General features: G+C 39.1%; 1 protein-coding gene across 6 annotated transcripts in view; it reads right to left on the bottom strand.

The window, feature by feature from the left end:
* Nucleotides 1-26,112, bottom strand: part of LOC308639756 (integrator complex subunit 6-like) — a 71,023-nt gene extending 44,911 nt beyond the window's left edge. For 3 of the 6 annotated variants that reach the window (XM_081278085.1, XM_081278087.1, XM_081278089.1), the window contains exons 1-6: nucleotides 25,640-26,111; nucleotides 25,431-25,508; nucleotides 3,687-3,836; nucleotides 2,802-2,891; nucleotides 2,380-2,563; nucleotides 1,854-1,982 (exon numbers count right to left, since the gene is read on the bottom strand). In XM_081278085.1, coding sequence (XP_081134211.1) covers nucleotides 1,854-1,982; nucleotides 2,380-2,563; nucleotides 2,802-2,891; nucleotides 3,687-3,836; nucleotides 25,431-25,508; nucleotides 25,640-25,750 — 742 coding nt within the window. In that variant the 5' untranslated portion in view covers nucleotides 25,751-26,111. Of the gene's footprint in view, nucleotides 1-1,848; nucleotides 1,983-2,379; nucleotides 2,564-2,801; nucleotides 2,892-3,686; nucleotides 3,837-25,430; nucleotides 25,509-25,639 lie in introns of all 6 variants that reach the window. The other 3 variants (XM_081278088.1, XM_081278090.1, XM_081278086.1) reach the window with 3 other exon arrangements.
* Nucleotides 26,113-26,805: the final 693 nt, after the last annotated feature.

Below are 26,805 nucleotides of genomic sequence, written 5' to 3'. Positions count from 1 at the left end.
ATTTAAACTAGCCTATTTCATTTGCCCCCACCCAGTAGGTGGAGTGACATAACCTTTTATCCCATGATTCATTAGTCTAAATTATATTTTTAAAAAATATGTTTTAATGATTTAAGTCTCATTTTTCTTAAATTACATCCATTTGATTTTCTTATTTCAGCATTACTTTAACAAGTAATTACTTCAGATCAGATTTTCTGGGGTCCCTTGTGTTCTAGGGAGAACATATAATGGCTTCAGAGGACCCCTGTGAAATTGAGATCACAATTCTGGGGATGTGCATTTTCCTAAGAAAAGAGTTCTTTGCTTTCATCAGAGTGTGAAAGGTTAAGAACTCTGGTCAAAGGGGAACTAGAGCTAGAAAGAAAATGTGAGCCACTTACATGACATCAATTCCCACTACTCAGCCTGAAGAAGAATGATATTATGGCATTTGTGGGTAGATGGATGAAACTGGTGAATATCATGCTAAGTGAAACAAGCTAGTCCCAAAAAGTTAAAGGTGGAATGTTTTCTCAGATATGCAGAAGCTAATCCAAAATAAGGAGGAGGGAGTTTAAAAGAAAGAGAGAGAGAAATGAAAAAAAGGGAGAGAGAATTTCATCAATATAGAGGAACAATCTGTAGAGTAGATGAAGAGGATCGAGGAGGAGGAAGGAACTGATTTAGGAGAAGGAAGGAACAGGAAAAGGGAAGAACAGTGGAATGAATCTGATCAACCTTTTATATGTGCATGTATGAATGTGGTTCAGTGAGTCTTGGCATCAGGTGTATCCTTAGGACACTAATTAAAAAAAAAAAGAAGTAAATGGATTGAAGAGGGATCAGTAGAGGGAGGTGAGTGGGGGATGGGAGGGAAAATCCTGGTAGAAAAACTTGTTTATGAGCTGTCATTTTTTTGTAGGGAAAAGAGTCCATATTTTTCCAACATCTTCTCAAAAGGATCCAAGAACTAAAGAGAAAAAAAAAGTCAAGAACCACAGAATGGACTACTTCAGATAGAAATGTGTAACTTCCTGTTCTATCCCTTTAGCCTTGGCCAAGGCAATTAAAATGTATGGATCAGATCAGATAAGCACCATGATTAACAATGGAACCTATATATGCATATGTATATATGTGTTTGAACTGACACATGAGGAAAAATAATAACCTAGATCAGAAGTCTAAGGAAGTCCTACAATTACTATAGTATGGTTTAGTTCCCTGGTCCCTTTGAAATCCACACATATTCAATAGTTACAAACATCCATTCACAAAGCATCTAAAGAATGACTATGGCCAACTTCCCCCATGCAAAAGTAGCTTTACTTTTATCTATTTCTAGATGTCAAAACTTTTTATAAAATCTCATTTGAAAAGGTTAAAAAGTGATAAGGAAAATACCAGCATAGGACCTTATGGAATATTATAAGTTCCTAGATAAATATTCACAATCTCTTGTTTCAGTGAGGTTAACTAACAAATTTCATAAAGACAGGCACCTTTAAATATAGTGCTCACAATCCCCCAAACAGACTGCTACTAAAGTACCATACCATAGTGAATATCCAGATATTTTGGGAATAGAGAGGTAAATGAATTAGTGTCATCTCCACAGTGGGACCAGGGAATATAAAAGAGGTCAGGAAAAGGAGGAATTTTCTTAGAAACATTCATGTGAAAAATTAAGGTTATTAGAATTTGGCTACCTGATATGCATACATAGGCAATTATTTGAAGGATATTGTAACTATTCAAATGTATATGGATAATAAAAGCTATCTCTATTACCAATTGCTTAATATCTTCTGAATCTCAAGTCATTCTCCTATGAAACACTTAAGGGTTAAAAATAAGTTGATTTACCTTACCTTCTCCAACAGGAAGTGGATCTGGTCCTGTCTTTTCAAAATTAATAACTACACCACTCTGAACTTTTTGAACTAGAGATTCTAAACACTGATTCAACATTCTTTGTGTCCTAACACAGTAGGAGCGACCTATATCAGAGAGAAAAACAAAGTGCACAAGTTTGATAGAACAAAATACTATTTCATGGGCTGGGGTTGTGGCTCAGTGGTGGAACACTTGCCTAGCATGTGTGAGGCACTGGGTTTGATCCTCAGTGCCACATATAAACAAATAAAAAATAAAGGTCCATCGACAACTAAAAAAATATTTTTTAAAAATACTACTTCATAATACAAGCATTTGAAATCCTAAAATAAAGCTTGGAATGATCATAACTACATTGACTGCAAATATAATACAATGAGCTTAAGCAATAGAGTTAAAAGGTTTTGAAGGAAAACAAGCCAAGTCTATATATGGCACTTAATAAAACTATACTCTGCTGCCCTAATTTTTTCCTTCAGAAATAGAAAATATTGCCAATACCTCCTGTGACTTCACACATCTGTGTGATGGCCGATTCATCTGTGGGTACACTCCCTAGTTGCTCTGGTTCAGTAGAAGCCACTCCAGGCAAACGTAACACCAGGGCAAATAACCTTTGATCCCAACGAAAAGGTTCTTTGGTTAGTTCACTTCCAGGCAGAGGAGAATTTAAAGGAAGATGAAGCTATAAGGCAAAATTTGAAAAGTTTCATCATAACAACCCATATAAAAATAAGGAAAGAGTTAAAAGGTTCACTTTTCTTTCATGGAACTTAATAAAATTAAGCAATCTCTCAAGGATTACCAAGACGGGAGGTTTGTCCAAACTTGATTCTTAACTGGAAATACATGCCTCCCACACAAATAGCTGCATGTTCTCTGCCATGTAAGTGAAATGTAAAAAAAAAAAAATTAAATCTCACCTCATCTTGAACGCTAGCAGTACTTGTTAACTTGTTTCCATCTGTGATGGTAATTAAAATAGATGGTTCTAAAAAAAATGGATTTCTTCCCTAAAATACAGTTAAAAAGCATTAGAGCTATATAAAGTAATAAAATTGTATTTCAAGTTTTACATTTGCCCTGCCAATGACCTCTCAAATATGATAAAATCTGCTTGGATAAATAAGAAGAAAAGATTAGAGACCAAAATATGTGAGAATCAAAATAACAATACCTCCTGTGGAGAGGTAATACTTGTATAAACTGAGAAATTCTTACAATTCAGAAACTCCCTAATCCCTAACATTCAAAATACTTTTTTTCCCTCTCACTTCTTTTCAAGTAATCACAAAATAATGATATTAAAGGGATCATAATGGCAGTATCATCTATATTCATTAATCAATTCACCTGAGTCAAAATCTTGGTACAGATTCATTCTGCAACCTTAAGAGTGACTCTGGAGACTATGGGCATTTTTTAGAGTAGAAAAGGACAATGGTAGAAGCAACAAATGCTTTTCAGCCTTCCTCTTATTCTAGAGCTTTTTCATCAGACTGGGAGGAGCAAGGCGGATTAAGGACAGAGTTTCTCTCCAACTGTCTTGTTCCAATATTTCTCAGCAATTTATTCATTCCATTCTCGGATGATCTGATGGTAGGTGATTTTAACTATTTTGTCATCAAACAATATACAAGAGCCAAACAAGAGGATTTCTTTTTGCAAAGTACATTCTTAAAAAGCATGTGAACCTCTTTTTTGGAGGATGTGAAAAGTAACAGAAATCTTGGTAACCATGCCCAAGTTTGAATTCTTACCCCAAGTCATCAAAATAAATTAGCTGTACTCACTCAAATTTTTTTTACCTGTCCATAATTGTCTATTCCAGATATTAATCTATTGAGATTTAACAAATCAAATGAGGATCTTAGAGCCTGACCAAGAGTAGTCAGTCCAGAAGCCTGAAGATTTTTTAGTTCGCTCATGAATGTTGCGTGATTTTCCTTCCAACCAGCCTGAAAACCAAACATTTACAAAGAAATTCCTGATTATACAATGAACAATATAAAAAGTATGAACAAGAACTAAACAGCAAGTATCGAGCCTCTGTCTGGGAAATTAATCACTCCTTAACCTAATTCTATTTTATATTTTGCCTGCTTGAGTTGAACTAAAGTAAGCAGTTTGAGAAAGATCTGCTAACTTTAATGATCAACAGCAAAAATCTCAAGCAAATATATTCAGTTACTAGGGCAGGAGAGCTTTGACTCAAGAAGTCTATTTTTGTATTTAGGCTCAACCAAACTGACCAAGACACTTCTGTTATCTTGACACTGAAGAACAAGGAGCAGTTAAATTCTCAATAGAGACAAATGGTTAGCTACTCAGTGTCTGATCTTCATGAATTTTGCTAGTCAGGATTCTTCCTCCCAAGCAAATTACTTTGACTTTTCAATCAGAGTAAAGGGAATTATAACAGAGCCAACACTTCTTGGGAGATAACCCTTCTAGTCTCTCAAGCATTCAGAAAGCACCAACTCTAGAATAAGGGGAAAAAGAAAAGAAACAAAAAGTTTTGGCAAAGGAACAGCATTCTCTAGGCACCCCATGAACAGTAGCAAAGAACCAATGGCCTCAGGTCAACAGTCAACAGGATTTCATTGACTGGTTCGTAGAACAAAAGGAAGGAAAGGATGGTGCTGACTGGTCAGGGATGGATATAAAAACAAATCGGTACAAAATGTCAAGAAGAGAAGCCAAAAGAAATAGACCAATAGAAACAGATGCAACTACGAGTAAGTCCCAGGAGTGGTGCAGCAAGGATAACAGCTAATAGCACATCTTGGCAACATGGTGGACCTGAGCATGGTAGTCCTAAAGACAGCAGGGTGATATCCTGAATGCTACAATTATGCCAAGCAGGCCAGTATAGCTGGAGGTAGAAAGCAAGAGCAAATAATACTGAGATGAATTAAATTATTTGGATTTCATATTCAATTGTCCATTATTCATATAACTACAGTACTCTTTTCCAATTTCATGGTCTCTCATAGCACTAGGAAGTATGGAGGCAATATGAAGGCTGAAAGAACAGATGATGAGAGTGAGAGAATAAGCCTGAAGATCATGAGACTCAAGGGGTGGAGGGGACTACCCAAGAGAAGAGAAGAGAGTTCACAAAAGGATAGGACTTACTGGAGAACCAGGAGTAACCTGATTATCATTGTTCTGGGTACATGGCAGGAGGCACAACAGATCCAATAATTTGGGCTCTGACTTACAGTGATTTTTATACCATGTTTAATAGTTTAGATTTTATCTGTCAGCCCTGGGAAGAGCTTGGTGTTTTTAATTAGGGGAGTGGCATGATCAGATCTGCATTCTAGCCAGATAATTCTGTTGCGAGTTGGAGGCTAAATTGCGGGGTGGAGAGGAGGCTGAAGCTTAGGGCTGGGAAACTGGTTTAGAGACTGTTGCAATAGGGTATGAAAAGAGTAATGAAAGCCTGTCTAGGGCAGTGAGGACAGAGAAGAGGTTGCAGATTAAAGAAGGATTTCAAGAGGTGGAGTTGTAAGGATTAGGCAGCTAATTACAGGGATAGGTGAGGGAGAAAGGGTTATACATTAGGTTAGTGTTTCTGGCTTGGGCAAACTTAGGAATGGTAGGGTTCTTTACCAAGAAGCTGCCTTATAAAGTTAACTATTTGGGATGTTACTTCATTTAGCAATCTTCCTTCCACACTGTAACCTTATGGCAATATCTATATTAAGTGTCGAATTCCTAAAGGACCATGTGACAGTTCAGGGTATGACTAAAGAAAAATGACTGGACTATTTGGCTTGACAAAGCCCTAGGATAAGATTTGGGTGTCACTTTATAACTCATCAATATTTTTTTAAAAATGTCCTAATTCTTCTTATTCAATCTGTCAGAATAATTACTATTTAAATATTCTTTTGTACTATGATTTTAAAGCATTTTTACATTTTCTGCCATCTGAAACTCTGACATTCTGTTTTTAGGTCAATTCTGATCCTTTGCAATAAACTGGACAATAAGAGCAAATTGTAATCCTCCTACCTCACTACTAAAAAGTGTGTGCACTGCATTACCAAAGACAATGAATTTCTTGCTAACGGTCCCCCTCCCATTTCAAGAGAAAAACTAAATGCTCCTATATCCATTTTTCAAAATGCCAAAGGAAAAACAATAAAAGAACCACAGATTAAAATATTTAGAGAACTTTAATAATGTGACAAATCTCTTTATAATAGTCTATTATAAAGAGATAGCAAGAGAAAGTGCGTGTTATAGTCTCTATTCATTGCTTGAAGTTTTTCAGAAATGAATTTAGGACAGCTAATTTGCCATGTTTTTGTGTGTGTTATGCTTGGAATTTGAACCCAAGGCCTCTCGCAAGCTAAGCAAATGCTGAATGAGCTATATTCCCCAGACCCTAATTTGCCATCTTAATATGGTCTTTCTTTCAAATTACTTTATTTCAAAGATATCTTCCTCTCAGGATGGTGAAATTTGTACATTCTTGCAAAATTGTAGCTTACAAAGCACCTTCACACTTTACAGTGGTTTAGGACAACCTATACAACAGCACATTACAAACTCTATTTTTTAAAATGAGAAAGAAAGGAGACTTAGGTATATCTTATTTGTGGGAGTGACAGTGGTGACAAGTCACATTTTGGAACTGCAGTATCTGATTCAGAAGCCCTCAGCCACAAGTAGCCAAGGAACACTTCAAATATGACTAGTCTAAATCAAGATTTGATGTAGGTATAGAATACGTGTGTGTGTGTGTGTGTGTGTGAGTGTGTGTGTGTATGTTTGTGTTACTGGTGATTTAATCTAGGGTCTCATGCAGGCCAGGCAAGCATTCTACCACAAGCTATATTGCTAGACCTAAACATGGGATTTTGAGAATGTAGATCCCCAAAATGTAAAATATCTCATTATTCCTTTTTATATTGCCTGTTAAAATGATACTACTTTGGATACTTTAAGTTACATATTTTAATAGAAAGAAGTTTCATGTTTTCTTTTTACTTTTTAATGTGACAACTAGAATACTTTGTGTTGATGGCTGCCATTATATTCCTATTGGACACTGGTTTTTTAGAAGGACTGAAGATAGGCAGAAGAGCTTGGCATTGAGGCAGCAGACAATGAATTCATTACAGGTTCCAAGGCAGGGCAAATAGAATAAAAGCAGGGTCTCAGGGAGATCAGTCTGGTTCTAATGTAGAAGACAGACTGAGGAAGAAGAAAGTAGTCAGAAAAAGAAGTGAGGATTTAAATAGTAATCCAGGCCTGTGGGAATCAGGGTGTGACTTAGGATGAGAATAGAGAAGGAGTTAATTGAGAAACATTTGAAACAACAAGATAGGATTTAGTGACAGAGCAGGTACCATAATGTGGGGTGAGAGGAAAAAAGATGATTATAAAGTTTCTATCCTGAGAGACATAAATAAGGGAGGTTTAGGACAAAGGAGGATCTTGGCATGGGTAGAATCCTAAGTTAAGGATTTATTGTCTTTGCAAATCAAGTTTTAAAAGTCTCTCAGAGGTAAATGAAAATGGTGATGAATGATGACAGATTATATTTATAAGTGCCTACATGCTAGGAACTCACTTATGCCAAGCACAGTATCTTTTTTTTTAAGTTAATTTATTTATTTATTTATTTTAGTTCTCGGCGGACACAACATCTTTGTTTGTATGTGGTGCTGAGGATCAAACCCGGGCCGCACACATGCCAGGCGAGCGTGCTACCGCTTGAGCCACATCCCCAGCCCCAAGCACAGTATCTTATATAAAGCCTTCTCATCTGAGTCTCCTTACCACCCTCCAGGTGGGTGCTATTATGATATCCATTTTATAGATGAGGATACTGAGTCTCAGCAAGGTGAAGGAACTTGTACAGGTCAGACAACTACAATTGGTGCAGCCAGAATTTGATCCCAGGTAGCCTAAACTCTGAGCCACCCTCCCCCCATTTAAACCACTATATTACACACTCACATATTTCATATAGAACTATTTGCCTAACAGTTCTTAAGCTTAATGGATTTTCCAAATTTCATTTAATTTAAGCCTACTTTCCCTGATGACTAAATACAGAACAATTGGGTGTAGGGAAGACATTAAGTTTGGAATTAGAAGACCCTGGTCTATTCTGGGCTGTCACTAGCTTGACAAGTGAGTGGTCCATAGTAATTCACTTAGCCCTCTGGGCTTCTGTTTTCTCATTCAAAGAACAAAAGGGGGAAAAAAAAAACCTATTCTAAGCTCTCTTCCAGTTTTCATATCCTGTAATTTGATACCTCAAAGCAATCCTTTATATAAATTGGACTTATGTGTCCTATTATTCTACACCTTATAACAGCCTTTTAAATAAATCAGAAATAAAACACCTCCTGCTTTAGAAAATAATAGTGCAGACCTGGTTTAAATTTGCATAGTCAACTAAAAATGACCTTCCATACTAAAAAAGCATGGGTCTTTCAGTCTATTGATGGCCCGGGTTCTGCTCTCAGCTCTATCTGGCTAGCCACTAGCTATTTATTCCCCACCCATATCACCATGGAACAGAGAAAATTTGCACTTTCTGCTCAGAAAGGCAAAAACCAAAATAAATCCTTTCCTACTACCATCTTGCACACTTGTTTCCATTTTCTAACCTGACTGCTGGGTGTGGGAACAGGAAACCAGGATGTTCTCTCTAGGCCTGTTGCTAAAGCTCTTTCTCATTTTCTGTATATTCTCTGACATGTATATGTGTGTGTGTGTGTGTGTGTGTGTGTGTGTGTGTGTGTGTGTGTGTGTTGTCGATAGACCTTCCTTCCTTCCTTTCTTCTTCCTTTCCCCTTCCTTCCTTCCTTCTTTCCACTGAGAATGAAACCCAGTGCCTCACACACATGCTTGGCAACTGCTCTATCACTGAACCACAATCCCAGCCCTGACATGTGGTTCTTAGTTATACATATATTACAACAGACCTACAGGGAGGTCTGCCAATATGCAAGCCATTTGGACGCTTTGGTGAACATACATCTAGGCTATGTCCTCAGCTCTAGCTTTTATCAGGAATAAAAATGGTACTTAGAACTCAGGCTGGTTCTTGGGACATATTACTCCATTGATTTCAAATGGAAAAAGAAAAGGAGGGGGTATTACTTAGTGTCTTCTTCAAACCTCAGCCTCCTAATCCTTATCCTTCCTGAACTTCATCCCATTTTGGCCAGACTATTTCTCATTGATTTTTATTTTTTTTTTAAATGAGGAACTCTTTCCTTCATCAAAATCTTGCCAGGAGCTATAAACAAATAAAAGAGAAAAAAAAATCAACTGTCCTTGAAGAGGATGTGGGAACAGTGTTAGAGCCTTTTCTGAAAACTGTCACTCTATCTCCAAAGGTCATTTGTAATCATTTTCCAAAATACTGGTGACATTGCTTCAGTATAATGCAAAGGTTTCATAAACATACTATAAATTTCCCCTCCAAGTTAATTTATAAAAGAAATTTCGGCCAGCTGCACCTAACTTTCCACACAAGAAATCCTCCTTACAAAATGTACTTAAATTGAGCACATGTAAATAAAAAAAAAATAACTGAATAACTAAGATTCTCTAAGGTGGTAGCTATTTAAAGGGACTGGAAGTGGATTTTTACCAAAAAATAAATAAAATAGAATCCCATATATTACATCAGGGAGAGAACTCCCTGGAAGGCACCACTTGCTGTGTCCCAAACTTGGTGCTGAGCCACTACACAGACGATTTGGGGCACACTTCTCCCCTAAGCCTATTTGGATGTCCCCCTGAAGAATGGTGCAGTGCATCCCAAGTCTTCCCAGCTTGTCAACAAGCCTTTTGCAATAAAGAAATAACAAGTGTCACTGTCATGCAGAGGTAATCCATGTAGCTTTCCCTTCTCAACAGACATTTTATCTTTTATTAAAGGAAATAAAATCAGCCCAATACTATTTGCCCTTTATAAGACCATCTTAGAGCTATTCTGGACTTTGGGCTTCTTTCTAGATGGTTACAAACTAGATGAGTAACAGATTGGAGTGTTTCCCCAGATGTCTCAAGTTAAAGCTGGAGAGTCTAAATTTAGCTGGGCCATCAATTCTCTTGGTGAAAGATAAACTATTTTCCTTTTTCCATTTGCTCTCTGTAAGTTTAGGGGATTGCTCTGCAAATACCCAGACAATTGGAATAAATCAATTTCAACAGTGTTTCTTAACCAACTTTCTTCTTCAATTTAACTTTCTATCATCTTTGTCATTACAAAATGTTCCTATGTTGGTAAACTGACTAGTAAAATGGAATGAAGTGAAAAATAAGAAGTCCTGCTTTTCCAATCAACTCTGTCTCCCAAGGAGACACATGGCTTTTCTCTTTGTCTCTGTTCTTAGCCTTATATTGAACATTTATGCAAGTTAAAACTTTTCTATGGCAAGGATTTTCTTCTTGCAATTAAAATGGATTCCAATTCTGATAGATACAAGACAAGGTTTACCTGCCCTCTTAATAGAACACTGACAGCTGAATCACCTTAAAAAATTAAAATATCCTTTCAAAATATGTTTACACCTTTAAAGGAGGTTGTTAAAATCATGAAGGACATGTTAGGAAGAAGCTTTACCATTACAAGAATAGACTTATCGTTCTTCTTGTACTCCTTTTCAGACTCATTTTTGCATTATATTTTCTGACCCTGTCTGACACATTTTTCCCCTTAATACTCTAGCAATTTGGCCTGATTTGATTTCCCATTTTTTGTGGTTTTCTCACTTAGTCAAGTACCAATCAATTATCTCAAGGAATTGATACACTTTTGGGCACAAAGGAGGCATTTCACTATTCTTTAATTTATATGTACTTTTAATTTATTTTGTTAATTTCTTATAAAATTCTTGTTTTAAGACTATCTAGTTCTCTTGAATTCCCTTTTGTCAAGGTCACCTCCCAAAGTCCCTTCTTAGTGTCCTGAACTTGCTAAAATGTATGTGCAAAGTCCATTTTACTTGATTAAATGAGTTCTCTCCCAGTGAGTTCTAAATGCTATCATTATGGGGTTCAATCTACCAATTTCTATCCACATCCTTCAGGAAATATTACCAATCAAAATCATATAAAAGAAGTCTACCTTATTTGAGTCTTCTACTTTAAAACTATTCTTAAGAAGTTACCTAATATATAACAGAAACTTGTTTGACAGTCTAGGACCACTGAATTGCTTTTCAGCAGATGGTTAAAGACTCTTAGAGGGCTGGGGCTGTAGCTCAGTGGCACAGCACTTGTCTAGCATGTGTGAGGCACTGGTTTCAATCCTCAGAACCACATAAAAATAAACAAATAAAATAAAGGCATTTATTTTTTAAAGACTCAGAGGACTATATATTTTAAGTGAACCTGGCAAAGAAATGATGCACATTTTGATTCCATTGATACAGTTCACCATCGCACATTGTCTATATAATACCTATGAATTTTTTTTAGTGGCTGAATGATCATAAGATTAATAAAGCAAATTTTCAAAATACTTTTGTAAAGTTTTCCAATTCCTACCCTAGGAATTTGGATAAAAGTAGGAAGCACCACATCTCTCCAGAGTTTAATGGAGGACTGGGGGTGCAGCTCAGTGGTAGAGCACTTGTCTAATATATGCAAGGCCTTGGGTTCCATCCCCAGTCCTGCAAAAAAAAAAAAAAGTGCACTGGAAAATATAAGATGAAAAGAAAATCGATCTTCACTAGTGGATGTTAACACATAGAAACAAATAGGTTTTAGAAACTTTTCTCCTCTGTGCAAGAGTCAATTGCAGTGCTGTTGCAACAGAAATGTCTTAGAATTTAGAAAGCTTGGTAGGATATAATTGTTAAGTTTCCTTTACCCTGGGGCTGGGGATAGAGTGCTTGCCCAGCATGCTTGAGATCCTGGGTTAAGTCACTGTGTGTGTGTGTGTGTGTGTGTGTGTGTGAGAGAGAGAGAGAGAGAGAGAGAGAGCGAGAGAGAGAGAGAGAGAGAGAGAGAGAGAGAGAGGAGAGGGTTCCTTTTCCACGCTCAGACTGTTTCAATTGTAGCTATTATCAGGGAAAAAAATGGTACTGTGCAGATCACATGCATGTTTGCTTAAGTTTTGGCTTCTAAAATGAGACTTTTTTTTATGAACACACACACACAAGATAAAAATTAACAAAGGTAGTTTTAGGGGAAAAACACATGGACAGGAATGTGTTTAACCAACTAAACACTGCAAAAAGAGTTGAAAATAAATAACAGAATGGCCATTTATGAATTTCTAAAGATTAGATAGCATCTCTTTCCCCTAGACTAATTTTTTAAAGCCTCAAATAATTTTATGAGCTATTTATTACATGATAAAAGGAACTCAAATTAATTTTTGAAAATCTCAACAGAAAAACAAAATTAGTCACTCTGTCCATCATTTCAAAGTAACCATCAGTAGGACTCTGTCCTGAACATTTAACTATTTATTAGTGGCAAAGGGGAACAACATCAATAAGACAGGGTGACAATTACAGATTTAACTGCTAAGTGTGTGATATTGCACATTAAACACATCTAGGAACTGTTTTCTAAAGTTTAAAGTAATTTTAAAATCACCCTGAATTCCAATCCTCAATTATTCCACTTCCTGCCTTTCAGTTATGCAATCTCTCCTGTACTTTTTTCCAGAAAGACCCCTTGAAACAATCTAGTCTACTCTGTTCATTTAATAGATGGGGAAACTGACACCATAAAAGGTTAAATGACTTGCCTGAGGTCATGTGTATAATTCTATTGCCTTCCAGTCTAGTACTCTTTACAGAGCTGCCAAAGTAGCACAGCTTGCCATATAACATGGCAGTGGATAGTGTGATCTACCTGAAAGGATTACTATGACCACTTTTTATAAGTACCCAGCAATGGTGTAAATCTGCTTCTAATATACAGCTCAAAAGCATCACTATGGAGTATTTGTATCTATGTAAAATTGTATCTATGTAAATTGTATCTATGTATGTATCTATGTAAAATTTCAAGAGAAATGGAAATTTTGCTTTGTATATCACCAGCATTCTCATTCAAGAAAAAATACAGGGGAATGCAGCTAAGTGGTTAAGTGCCCCTGGATTCAATCCCTGGTAGAAAAAAAAGAAGAAAGAAGGAAGAAGAAAGAGGAGGAGGAGAAGCGGGGAAGGGAGAGATGGAGGGCGAGGAAGAGGAAGAAGAAGAGGAGGAGGAGGAGGAGGAGGAGGAAGAAGAAGAAAAGAATAAATGAACAAATACAGGAAGGAGCCCTAACTTTTCAGTGCCAAATATGTATTAAATGCTAGATATTCCCTAGAATCCTTTAGTCCACTGCCTAGTTCTATGGGCCCTCTTCCTATGATACAGAAATGCAAAGAGAAATGGGTTTCTTATTAAATAGCAGTGCCAATTTAAATCAAACCATCTTGGTCTAGTTCAGGCTAATCAACCACTAAAGGTCATACTCCAGCTCCCTCCCCCATTCCTTCTGCAACTTCTCATCATTATAATAGCACTTTAAAGCATCTTCCATCACAGCTTTCCCCTCCAGTCACACCCTTAATGGGATGCTGTCAGTTCACTTCCTTTCCTCACCCAGGCCTTCAACTCCTGGCTCTGGATCTCTTTTTCTTTTGTTGACTGATGTTCTAAGGGCTGTCATCAGGAGTGGGGAGGCACACTCATGGGTAGAAAAGACAGGTCTGTCTAAAGTGTATATCCATAAATGATGGGACTAAGTTTATACAAACACATGGAGCAGATTCCAAAGCTCTGAATGCCAAGCTGAGCAATTTAGACTTAACTCCATTGGCATGGGGAGTCTTTGAAGGTTTGTTGGGAGGGTGATATGATGGAACCAGCTTTAGTGGAAAGTGAGAAGTTGATTATTATGACCACTTTTTATAAGTACCCAGCAATGGTGTAAATCTGCTTCTAATATACAGCTCAAAAGCTTCTTTTTTGTCAGTTGGTGTGAGTGGGGAGTAGGAATTTGGGAAATACTTGGGAGATCAGTTAGAAAGTTGATAGAGTGGTCAAAGCATTAAAACATAAGGACCTGGATTAAAGTAATGGCAGTAGAAATTGAGTTGAATGAATGTAGGAGACATTTCATAGGGAAGAGAGATGGTCCTTAGAAGATGGAAGAAAAGAATCACAGCTGAATAATGACTTTGCTTTTAATCCTGAGTGATTAAAAGATGAGGAATGTAGAAGAGATGGTAAGATTATAGAGACATAGGAGGTCTAACTGTGAGCTGATAGTAGGACAGAGAGCCAGGGGAGATGACCTGGAGTCAGTTGAGAAACCTGGGTGAAAAGTTGGAAATGTTGAGGCATCAGTGTGGATGAAATATTTGAAACTATTAGTAAGGTGGTGTGCACTTATCAGGGGAAATAATTTAGAAGATAAAACAAGAATAAAAAGAGAGAGGTAGGGAAACAGAATAAAGGAGGTTACAAGTTTCTGGAAGGAAGGAGTAGCTATTTTCAAATGCATTCAAGAATAAGTAGAAGAAACAGTAAATTTGCCCAAGAAGCCCTATAGTAAATCCCAAGACCTTAATAAATCATATTTACTTTTCTCAATAGGACTGTTCCTCAGTTGTACAAACAAAAACAATAATGTTCAGAGGCTTTGTTTCTATAGCATTCAAATCCAGAGCTTGGCTCTTGGTATTTAATTCGCTGAACTATTCAAACTAAAGGGGGAAATCTACACAATGAAAACAGCAACAGGCATCAATGAGTAGTATCATCAAGTGAATAAGGCTTGAGATACAGTACATTACTTTTTCTACAAACATGTTACACATCACACCAAAAGCCTTCATGTAATGTTTCCCTAGTTAGGACCCCAATGGTTGAGTTGACAGCATCTCTGTTTCTTTTCTGAATCCACCCCTCTATGGTAGGCCATCTGACTAAACAGTAGAGTGGAAAGCCATCTAGGTATGACAGATTTTGCTGGAGAAAACAGTGGGAGATCTGGGTGAAATGAGGATCACACCAGAAAATGAGGCATATAAAACTCTAAGATGCAGTATGGTACATCCAGGCCTTAAAAAATAAATGTCTTCCTCAGCCACAGTCTGTGAGTTAAAAGAAGCCAAGTAGCTACCAAAGAAAGTGTGGACTGTCTTTCTTTTCTACACAGAAAAAAACATTTATCAGGAGATTAGTAAAGTGGTAATGGCATTTCAATTTTTGGTGCCACTAGATAGTCAAAGACTACCCAGTTACTTTTAGAAGCCTACCACCCTTCCTATAGGGCCCACTCAGCCCAGTCACCAGATCACTCCAACTTTCACCAACATATACACTCAATCTGAAGCTCCATCAACTCAGAATCTCAACAACTCCTTGTAAGGGCATATCTGTGGAACATCAAAGGCAGAAGTGTAGCAGGGCATGGTGGCACCAGCTATAATCCCAGCTACCCGAGAGGCTGAGGCAGGAGGATTGCAAGTTTGAGGCAGCCTCAGCAACTCAGCATGGCCCTGTATCAGAATACAAAGTAAAAAGGGTTGGGGTTGTAGCTCAGTGGTAGAGTGCTTCTGGGTTCAATTCTCAGTATCCTCCCAAACAAATTTATGCAAACAAATGCCTAATGATATTCACCCAGAAATAGCCAGAGAAATAATAAAAATAATGCTAGTACTAATAATTTTCATCCATTGAATGTTTGCTATATTATCAAACACAGTTATATTAAATGCAGATATAAATAATAGCATTCTGACTCTGAAAAATGATGGTTTTGGGACATATGGTAATAAAAATACCTATGAGACGTTATCAAAACAAAACTCCTATCACAATTTATAGAAAAAGTGAAGTGGTTAATTACTTAAGTCTTTGGAATAGGTCTAGTCCTACTTTGCAATCGATTTTGTTTCTTAACCTCTCCAGGCCCCAGATAAAACCTCTTCCTTATCTATTAAATGGTGATAATAATAGTACCTATGACAACATAAGCTGACGGGGAAGATAAGCTAAATAATACTTTATGTTCATTGGCACACTGCCCTGTACATAAGCATTACTCAATAAATGTCAGCTGCTATTATTAGAAACCAATTATATGATCATTCATGATTACAAGGAAGCAGATATAAGTTATCTCATAGATGAAATACAGGGTATGCTATAAAAGCTAGATAACACCTTTGACTGCAAGATAGGACTCAGAGGGATCCAAAACTAGGGCTATAAAATGGTCCCACCTCTTTGGCACTGGGAATTGAGTCCAGCATCTTAGGAATGCTAGACAAACTCTCTCCCACTGAGCTATAGCCCTGTCCTCCTCTCTCACCTCTTATATGTGGCTACTCATTACTCTATCTGTATTTCCATTCAGCTTCACAATTAAATATTCCTTAAATAGGAACAATTATAGTGATAAAAATACAAAGACACACTCTTGGAAATCCCACTAGGAAGTTGACTAACACCAGCAGTAAGAATCCTGGGAGCCTTCCAGTCCAGTGGACCTCCCCTGTCATTTTAATGCTACTGATGACTTCCTATGATAAGACAAAGAGGCTCTGCTAGGAACATCAAAAAAGGCTTCAGTAAGAACAATGATACAAACTCCTTTTTGTTTCCTAGGTTTAACATTATGCCAAGGTGGAGAATTTATTCTTTATCCTACTTTTCCCGAAAAAGGGTTGTTCTGGAGAAATTTTAGGCAAGGTAGCTAAGTAAATCTAAAAAGGGACATGATATATATTTGTAATAATACCCAAAGCTTGAAAAATGTACTACTACCAATGACCATGTTTTATGAACAGAATTCTTAACTACAACAGTTAGATTAGTTCACATATATACTCTTGTCATATTTAACCCAGAGGCGGGGGCGGGGGGGGGGGGACGACTTCTAACCCAACCAGTTGGATCAGCAACTGGATCCAAAAGTCTAAGCAACAAACTGGCTCTCAATACAAATAAGAATAGGATGCTTTCACATTCTGCCCTAGGGCAAAGGGTTATCAAGCTATCAACTCTGAACTGTATGATAACCTTTAGTGCTTAAATGAGTCCTTTATGGCATTATTCATTTTAAATAGAACTTTGAAAGGATCCTCCCTCAGAAACAAATTTTAGGGCATGAATATCAGAAAATTCCTTCTGAAAGAATACAGACCAACACTGCTATCTAACAGAAATACAGTACAAGTCATGTATGTAATTTTATATTTTCAAGCAATCACATTAAAACAGTAAAAGGTGGGCATGATGGAGCATGCCTATAGTCCCAGCTACTTGGGACACTGAGGCAAGAGGTTTGCTTGAGCTCAGGAGACCATGGCCAGTCTGGGCAACAGAGGGAGACCCTGGAACAACAACAACAACAAAAAAAAAATGTAAAAGAAACAAGCAATATTAATAACATAATTTATTGCCAAGCGTGGTGGCATATGCCCATAATCCTAGTGGCTCCGGCAGCTGAGGCAGGAGTATCACGAGTTCAAAGCCAGCCTCAGCAACTTAGTGAAGCCCTAAGCAATTTAGTGAGACCCTGTCTCTAAGTAAAATATAAAAAGGGACTGGGGATGGGGCTCAGTGGTTAAGCACCCCTGGGTACAATCCTCGGTACTAAAACAAACAAACAAAAGACATAGTTTATTTAGCTTCATATATTCAAAATATTAAATTTTCCATTATTCCGTACAGCATCTACTTACAGACTAGCAACTTTTCAAGTGCTCAATAACCACACATAGCTCATAGATACTGTGCTGAAGAGTGTAGATAAAGTCAATCTACACATATGAAAAACTGCCACATTGGAAGAGCCATGCCAACCTCTTCTGCCATTTCAGCCCCTCACTGTCTCTGATGGAAGTTGTGAGGAAGAAGCTGGGAGGATGTGCTTTTAACAAATCAAGTAGGAAACCCAAACCCATTTATCAATAGTAGAAACAAAAATACACACGATACTTCTGGGTTTTGTTTTTTTGCTTTTTGCAGGTGCTGGGGACCAAATCCAGGGCCTCTGAGTATGCTAGGCCAGTTCTCTACCACTGAGTACACCCGCTACCAGTAAGCTGTACCCCAACCCATAAACACAATAGTTCTATGGCTAAGTGACCACTAAGGGTTAAAAAGGCTTTCCTAAGGAGGAAGTTCTGGGAAGTTAATCATCATTTCCAACCTTGTACTCAGGAGATAATGTGTTCTAAGCTCCCAGCACACGTACCAAGGATCTGCCTGGATCTCTCATTTACACTCTATTGGTCAAAGGGAACTGGCCATGTTTACAAAGTTTCAGGTTCCTTTCTTCACATCCTCTACGCCAAACAGAGGGTCCTTCAATCTGGCCTTTCCCCAGAAAGCAATTTCTCCATGAGACATGAAGCAGCTGCCTGATTTGGTCACTCTGTTGAAACTGAGAACCCCGTGTTCCAAGCAGTTCAAATTAGCTTCCTGACGCAAAGGCAAACTGAAAAGGAAAACATTTGCCCTCTCCTTTTCTGCTCCCCACTGCCTGCTACCACTCCCATTCCGATGCCAAGGCCAAACACTTTCAAGTAACCATCTTATTAATGCAAAACTAGGCAACGTCAACTACATCTTCTGGGTTTCCCTCACCTTTCAATTTCCCCTCTCATCAGCCCACTTCAAGGAATGCTGTATAATAATAATCAAACAAGCACAGAGACAGATAACAACCTTGCCCCATTTTTCTTCAAATCCGCTGAATAGCTCTTCATCTCAAAATAAATATACACACTCTAGCCTGTAGGCTTCAAAGTCCTTTTGCTGTCTAGCCTGAACTAGTTACAATCTTGACCAGATGAACTGAATTCTCGCAGAGGCCTGTGCATCCTCCCTCCATCCTTCCTCTCTAATTCTTTGGTTAAGAGTCCACTAGTCTTGGGGCTGGGGATGTGGCTCAAGCGGTAGCGCGCTTGCCTGGCATGCGTGCGGCCCGGGTTCGATCCTCAGCACCACATACAAACAAAGATGTTGTGTCTGCCGAAAACTAAAAAAAAATAAATAAATATCAAAAAATTCTCTCTAAAAAAAAAAAAAGAGTCCACTAGTCTTGACACACCCATACCCTCACCTACCTTCTCCAGTCACCTTTTCCCAACTATTCTCAAGACCCCTGATGACTAGAGCCATATGTTTTACTATTCTGGTCCCTTTAGGCCACATGTTTCTTGGTGTCACTTTAGGTCCTTATAACAAAGTCTGGTGCACAGGGGATGCTCAATAATCATATGGTAAATAAATAGCTAGATTGCTGTAGCAGCAAACCACTTTCAGACTATACCTTGGAAGTCAGGCCAAGGTATTCAGACTATCCATGGAAAAAAAAATTTTAATCATACCACTGCGATATTTATATAAGCCAGACCCATATTTACCTGCAAGGGGGGAGGGAGACATTGTAGAAGATGCAAGAGATATTTTCTGGGTTGATGGAAATGATCTCTATCTTGGCATGGGGAGGTGGTTGCATGAATGTATAAATATAAAAATGCATCAAGTCATTAGGATTCCTGTATTTTACTGTATACAAAATATACTTTGATAAGCAAAAGAGAGAAAAGGAGGTGTATACACTCATTTTATAAAAATATAATTCTATCATATCATAAACTGAACCCATATGAAAATGTTAACTGTAATAAACATTAAACATATTAAACTGTTAACAGTGGTCACCTTCTGGTGAATAGTTGTAGCAATGAGAGGGGAAGGGGGGTAAGTAGCTTTCACTCATACATATTGCCTCAAATTTTTTCTCCACTTATTGAGTATCTACTAAAATCGAGGCACTCCCATGGGTATCAGAGGTACAAATATAGCAATGTTCCAATATATGCCCTTAAAAAGATTGCATTTTTAGGCCAATATGAATTCTAACATTTACCATCTAATGCATATGCTAGGGACTGGGGATGTAGCTCGGTGGTAGAATGCTTGCATGGCATTCATGAGGACATGGATTTGAACCTCAGCATCACACACACATAAAATAACATGCTAAATGTGTATGTGTATGTGTTCAGATACACACACAGAGAGATGTGGATATATAGTTAAGGTATGTGGAAAGTGTTAAGGGATAACAGAAGGAATTGTTACACTGTTTGGAGTAGGGGTGGGGAAGAGGAGCCAGGTAAGTTTTGATAATTGTGGAATGAAGAGTTGAGATGTCAGGCTAACTAGTATGTCCCAGACAGAGAGAACAAGGTATGAAATAGCAAAAGGTACAGTAAGTTTGGAAAAGGGGGCTTAATTTCTCCTTGTGATTGGATCCTGACACCCATTAGAAGAGAACAATGTGGAAAGAAATTGTTGGAAAGGTAGCACAGGGCCAGATCGCAAAGGGCCTTGGAAGTCAGGCCAAGGTATTTGGACTTTATTCTGAAATGTAATGAGGAGCCACTGGAAGATTTTTTTTCATAGAGGAATGATGATTTTATTGCACTTCATTGTGTTTTATTAAGTTTATCAGGCAGTGGTACATGCCTGTAACCCTAGTCACTTGAGAGGCTGAGGCAGGAGGATTGCCAAGGTTGAAGCCAACCTCAGCAACTTGGCAAAACCCTGTCTCAAAATAAATAAAAATAAACATAAAAATGGCTAGGGATGTGGCTCAGTGGTAGAGCACTCCTGGGTTCAGTCCCCAGTAGAAGAAGGAGGAGGAGGAGGAGAAGGAGGAGGAGGAAGAGAAGAAGAAAGGAGAAGAAGAAAGGAGAAGAAGAAAGAAGGAGAAGAGAAGGAGAAGGATAAGAGCAATCTTTTGGCAATGAAGGGGGAAATTTGTTGAAAAGCGAGACTATCAATTGAGTGACTGATGTGACAATGGTCCAGGGAAGAAATGATGAAGGTTAAAACTTGGAGCAAATAAGAGTGAATGGATACAAGAGAGGTTGAAGATACAGAATAGAGAGGCATCCATAATTTTGTCAATGTCCCCTAGTTATCTTAGAGTTTGGACCCTAGTCTGAAAATTGTACTTACTCTCACCCAGAGATCTAGTCTCCTACATTAACCCTTCCCTTTTCTTTTTGATTTTTTTTTTTTATTTTTTGATGGACCTTTATTTTATTTATTTATTTATATGCAGTGCTTAAAATTAAACCCAGTGTCTTAAAACATGCTAGCAAGTACTCTACCCCTAAGCCCCAACCCTAACCCCAACCGTTCCCTTTTCTTATCTCAAAATAACTACTGCCAAATGCCTCCAATGGCCAGTGAGGAAGGTGAAAAAGAAAGCAAAATCACAAGTGAAACAATCCATCATGAAAATCATTGCACTGCCTTCCAGCATTTTGTATTAAAATCACCTTGCATTTTCTAAGATGTCACCCAAAGCACTTCCTCAGCTTCCTAGACAATGAAGGGCACCCTTCAAAGTCGTCCCTTTTCCAAATAAGGGCCATGGAATATATTCATGGGTATATGTAAAAGGTATGTCTTAGTTAAAATTCCAATAAATGTCTATAACACATGCCATTTTAAAAGCTTAAGTTAACTTCCTTAATCTGTAAGCCAAAATTCTGCCTTTTTATGATACATGCAGACACCAGGAAGCCAAGCTAGCTACAGAATGTGAAAAAAAGCAACCTTCAAGGGGAAATTTCCCCCTTTTCAAATGTTTCAGGTTTTCAAATTGCTGGATTAGGATATATCTTTGAAACAGTATCTCTTCCTATTTATATATTTTTTAAAAATTCTGTACACTATTTTTATACATGTGTTTCAACTATTTCTAGAAAAATGACTCTCCATTTTATGTTAAAAATAATTTCCCTCAGGCTGGGGCTGTAGCTCAGTGGTAGAGTGTTTGCCTCATACATGCTAGGCACTGGGTTGATCCTCAGCACCACATAAAAATAAATACATAAAAGATAACTGTATCTAAAAAAAATTAAAAATCCCTTAATAAAATAGAAATAATTTTAAGAAACTAGCTTCAAATATAAAAGTATTTTGATTACTTATGCTAATATAAATCCCAGGCTGGTGGCTTACATTCTTTCAACAAGCATTCCTCTCCTCATCACTGAATAAAAGGAACTTGTAATTCATAACAAAACATACAAGACAGCAGAACCTCAGCCAAGATGATTAAGGATTATTATGCACACACACACGTTTTTTAAAGCCACATTCTGTATTAGTCTTATAAGGATGTATTGGTAATTTCAAAGTATTAAATAGGGTTTCATCCTAGCTGTGAACACTAAAGATGCATTGTATAAATAAATGTTAACAGTTGTGATACTATTTATAAAACTTGTTTACAGAGTAACACTTAAAACAGATGTGGCACACTATGCTTACATTCCATATGCTTTTTTATATGATCCCCAAATCAAGCTTAATTCCATCCATGCAAAGCTAACTGCAAATAAAAGGTATGACTAATTTTAAAAGAACACATAGCTATTTGCCAAGAGGTATGCAATAAAAAGTTACTAAGTCTTTGGCGAAATATTATATTTACATACTCAACAGTATACATCAGGAAAAATTCCAGTCACAGTAACTTTTCACAAGATTTATTATCAGAACTTGTAAGTAGATATACTGGGAATAGTGGCATGCCTGTTAGGGAAAAATCTTCCAACCAAATGCACAACTCATGCCTGTTACAATACCAATAGAAATGGCTCCTCTAGTAGAAAATAAAATTCATTTTACAGTATTTAGAGTTGGATATAACCAAAACCTGAGAAAAACAGTTACAATGGTTCTCTAACCTTAGAGAAATTTAAAAAACACACAGAGGTTATTCTTCAAAGAATAATCTACTAATAAAACCCTAACATCACTTTGCTCAAAGGACCTCAGACTCCTAATGAAGAATGAACCTTTTTAAGTAGGAACTAAGATACCTGCTGATAATCAAAGAAAGGCCTGTTTCATAAACAGTGAGATGACGGAAAACAGATCTACGACTCCTAACTGTTAGCAAGTAAAAGACTAGAATAAATCTTAAGAAAAAAAAATCACCAGATGTTCTAAAATATCTAACCTTCCAAGCAGACTAGATCCTAAAAGCAAAAGAACAGAATGATGGGGTAGGGGGCGGTTAGGAGTGAATGACCAAAAAGAGGCTCAGAAGAGGAAAACATTACCAAAATATGACCTATGTTTTTTGAATTTGTAGTACGAAAAACAAAATGAAAAGAACATCATGAGATCATTAACCTTTTTCTAGAACATGTAGTTATCACCTAAGAGTAAAGTTGAAGCCCTTAAAAACTGTGGAAAAGCAAAAAGACTAAGATAATAATCAATGATCAATAACAAAACACATAAACAAAGTAGCTTACCATATTTGACCTAATGAGGAAAAAAATCAAATGTTTTTTGCTTTTGAAAAAATAAATATAGTATATAAGATAACAGGATAAAAAGAGCCAACAGATGAAATTTCTACTGAACTAAAATCCATCTTTTTTCCCTTCTGTTCCATCTGGAGCTTCTTTAAAACCACAGTTAAGATATATAATCACTAAAAAAAAAATTAAGTATTGAAAACTATGTGGCAGCTGGAGTTAAAAGAGTAGGATAAAACTTTCTTTTTCCTTTCCAAAGAAAATGATTCTATAAACATTACCATGCAAGTTTTATAGATAATATATATGTGTGTATGTGTGTGTGTATATATACATGTGTGTGTGTGTGTACATCTCCCCCCCCCCTCTCTCTCTCTCTCTCTCTCTCTCTCTCTCTCTCTCTCTCTCTATATATATATATATATATTCATTTGCTAAGTAAGTCTTAGCATTTTTTTAAATGTAAGTAAGTTGTTCCTTTAAAGGAAAAACACAGGCACACTACTTTGTAGTTTATCCTTTTTACTTTTCCACATTGAGGAGCATGCCTTCAAACTTTCACACTACAAATGATGTGTTCTCATCTGTATTAGTAGTCAAAAAGGTGTGGCCATTTAAACCCAGGATGTGCAAACATGTGCTTTAGTAGGTCTAAAAAAAAGTCAGAAAACTGACATTTTTCAAAAAGCTAATGGCATTTTGAAAGATATATGCTTTGTAAAAGGACATATTAAAAAACTGAAAACAAAGCAATGAAACCAGAACAGTGTCAAGAGGGACCTATTCATGAAATTGTTAACGGAAGCTACAGGTTACCAAATTAGCTTCCCTTTGGTTTTCTTATGTCTGAAGGGAAGTCTTTGACCAACTATTCAGTCTGGTAGATTCCAGTCATTAAAACACCTCACTCTGCTGAAACGGATTACAACACATGCAGACCGCACCTCTGCAGCACTATGGAGATAATTCCGAGGGGGAAAAAGTCTAGTGAAAGACGTCAAGGATTATGGTAATAACTTTAAATTGACAATATATTCAAGCATGCCTCTTACACAGGTTGATTTACCAGTTTGAGTTCTATTTTATCTGGCAACTTCAGGCGAAGAAGTTCTTTATCTTCTCACCATGAGAGCATAAATGAACTATCCCACATAGGCTAAGTCCTCCCTACTTTCCTCCGGTGGATCAGAACCCTGAGAATCTACTCATCGAATTGGGTGGGTATAACTGCTCATATTTTAGTCTTCCCTTCCTTTCTTGCTTGTCCCTGGACAAATCCCTATGTGGCTGGCAGAAACCTAATTTCTTATGCAAATAGGTAGGCCAGGTCCCTAAAAAGTTCTGCCCCTTGCGGGTTGTGCATGGGCATCTCTCCCACGTCGTTGCTTCGCTGGAATCTCAGATGAAACACTAACAGTAGCTAAGGTAACAGAATGGGGCTGAACCTGACCGAGTCCCCAGCAGAAACTGAGTCTCTGGGCCTGGGGGTTGGGAGCTGGCTGGGCGGACAGATTTCCGATTGGGCGGGGGTAGGTTTGAGGCTGCAGAGTGCAAAAGCAGTGTGTGGCCTTTGAAGGCCAGTGGCTGGCGCTGCCAAGATTTGGCAGGAAGGGGAGGGGAGCGAGAGGAAGAGGAGGAGAAGGAGAAGCAGCGAAAAGTCTGAGGAGGGGGGGAGGGGACTGGGCAGGCCGGCGGAGGGGAGGAAGGAGGAACCTGAGGAGGTGCTGGGGCTCCAGGAAAGCCCGCGCGCCCAGCCCGCAGCACCTCCCGGTGGAGTTTCAGGCTCCGCCCGCCCGCCCGGGCCGGGGCCGCGCGCGGAGCTCTCCGAAGGGGCGGGCCCGCCTTACAGCCTCCCTCCCGGGCTTGGCCCTCCTTCCTCCTTCTTCTCCTCCCTCCCCTCCTCCTTTCCATCTCCGCAGCGCCCTCAGACTCTCTCTCTCTGCCTCATACAAAAGCAAAATGTCCGCCATCTTCCGAGGCGGCTGCTGTCGTCGCGCCAAGACCTCTGCCCTCCCGCTGTTTGGGGGGGGGGGGCGGGGGGACTCCCCTATCTCGGATCCCGGGCGCCTTGGCTCCTCGGAAGTGGCTGACTGCACCGTTCCGCCCGCCCTCTGCGTCCCCCATCCACGCCCGCCCGCCCGCCGGGGACGCAGGACCATGGCGGGAGGGGGCCGAGGCGCCGGCAGCCCCAGCCGACTTGCTGCTGCTTCTCACCCACCACTCCCCGGATGGCCCGCTTACCTTGATGCAGTACGGGGGCTCGTCGTAGGTGACCAGCATGTACCTGTCTCCGCGGCTGGCCGGGTCCCGGGCGCGCAGCTGCGGAACGAGGGATTACGGAGGAGGTCGCATAGAAAAGGAGGGGAATGACAGGAGCATTACAGAAGCACCTAAATCCACCTCCCAATCCCTCAGGAACGAGACCCATCACTCCCCTCCCCTCCCATTACCTTCAAAAATAACTCCACAGCGCCTTTGGCAATGTCCAAATAGGAGGTGCCCAGGTCAGTGCGCTGGTTCATGGAGGCGGACGTGTCTATGAGGAACAGCAGGATGGGCATCTTGCCCCGCACCCCTGTCTCTACTTCCCACTCTCCTGGCCCTCTTGCCCTCACTGCCACGTACGGCCACCCGAACCCTGAACTCTCGCAGAGCCAGGGGACAGGGAGAAAGAGGAAGAGGGGGAGACGGGACGGGACAGATGGGACAGCTCCTGGAGTCCTCTTTTAGCAGCCCCACCTCCTTAACCTGCACGGGAACTTGAAAGTGTGAGCGTGTGTAGCCCTTGGGGACCTCCCCCCTCCCCTCTCCTCCTGCCACCACAACTGCCGCCGCTGCCGCTGCCAGGACTACTGCCTAAGCATCCGTCTGCACTGACTAGAGTGCTCGCCCCAGACTGAGAGTTCTCTCTGTTCACCGACACACAACTTCTGTCTGCTCACCTACCATCAGTACCACGTGACCACAATCCCCGCCATTGGCTGCCAATTATCTTGGATTTGCATATTCATCAGATGACAGCTGACGGGGAGGGACTTGGGCGAACCCAGGGTGTTGAAATTAGAACCAAGGCAGGGGGTAAAGGGAAACGTAAAGGACCCTTGGTAGGCTCAGATTCTCTGTTAAAGGACTTGGAAGCCTTTAGGATGATTCGTGCGGGTGGCTTGGATAGATTTTCTCTTGCTCCTCAAAGATGGTAATTCGAAAGGAATAGTGAATTGAGCAACAGTTGTACAGAAGTACAGAAGCAGATGCTTGGACGGGCCGCACAGAAAATGCTTTACTAACTGCAATCGATCAATCCTGCCAGTGGCTAAGAACAAAACATTTCAGAAGCGGCAAAGTTTCCTGGTCAGAATTACTCGCATTCCTTTGGATTCAGCACTGGCTTGATCGGTATTTGTGCATTATTTGCTGACCTTGTAGTCCATATATATGTAGTTAGAAAGGAAACTAAATCTTTAACAGATACGGAAACTGGCGTTTTGTATACACAGACTTCTTCAGCTTTATTCAGCTCTTTGAAGCATTGGCAAGCCTGTGATAATTCCACCACTGTGCACAGCCTTTACACATGGGAGGTTTGCCAACCTAAATTCAGCTTCAATTCACAATT

This window comes from Spermophilus citellus (genome assembly GCF_964194105.1).
Source record: "Spermophilus citellus genome assembly, chromosome: X".
Taxonomy (NCBI): domain Eukaryota; kingdom Metazoa; phylum Chordata; class Mammalia; order Rodentia; family Sciuridae; genus Spermophilus; species Spermophilus citellus.
This window is presented reverse-complemented; position numbering and strand designations above follow the sequence as displayed.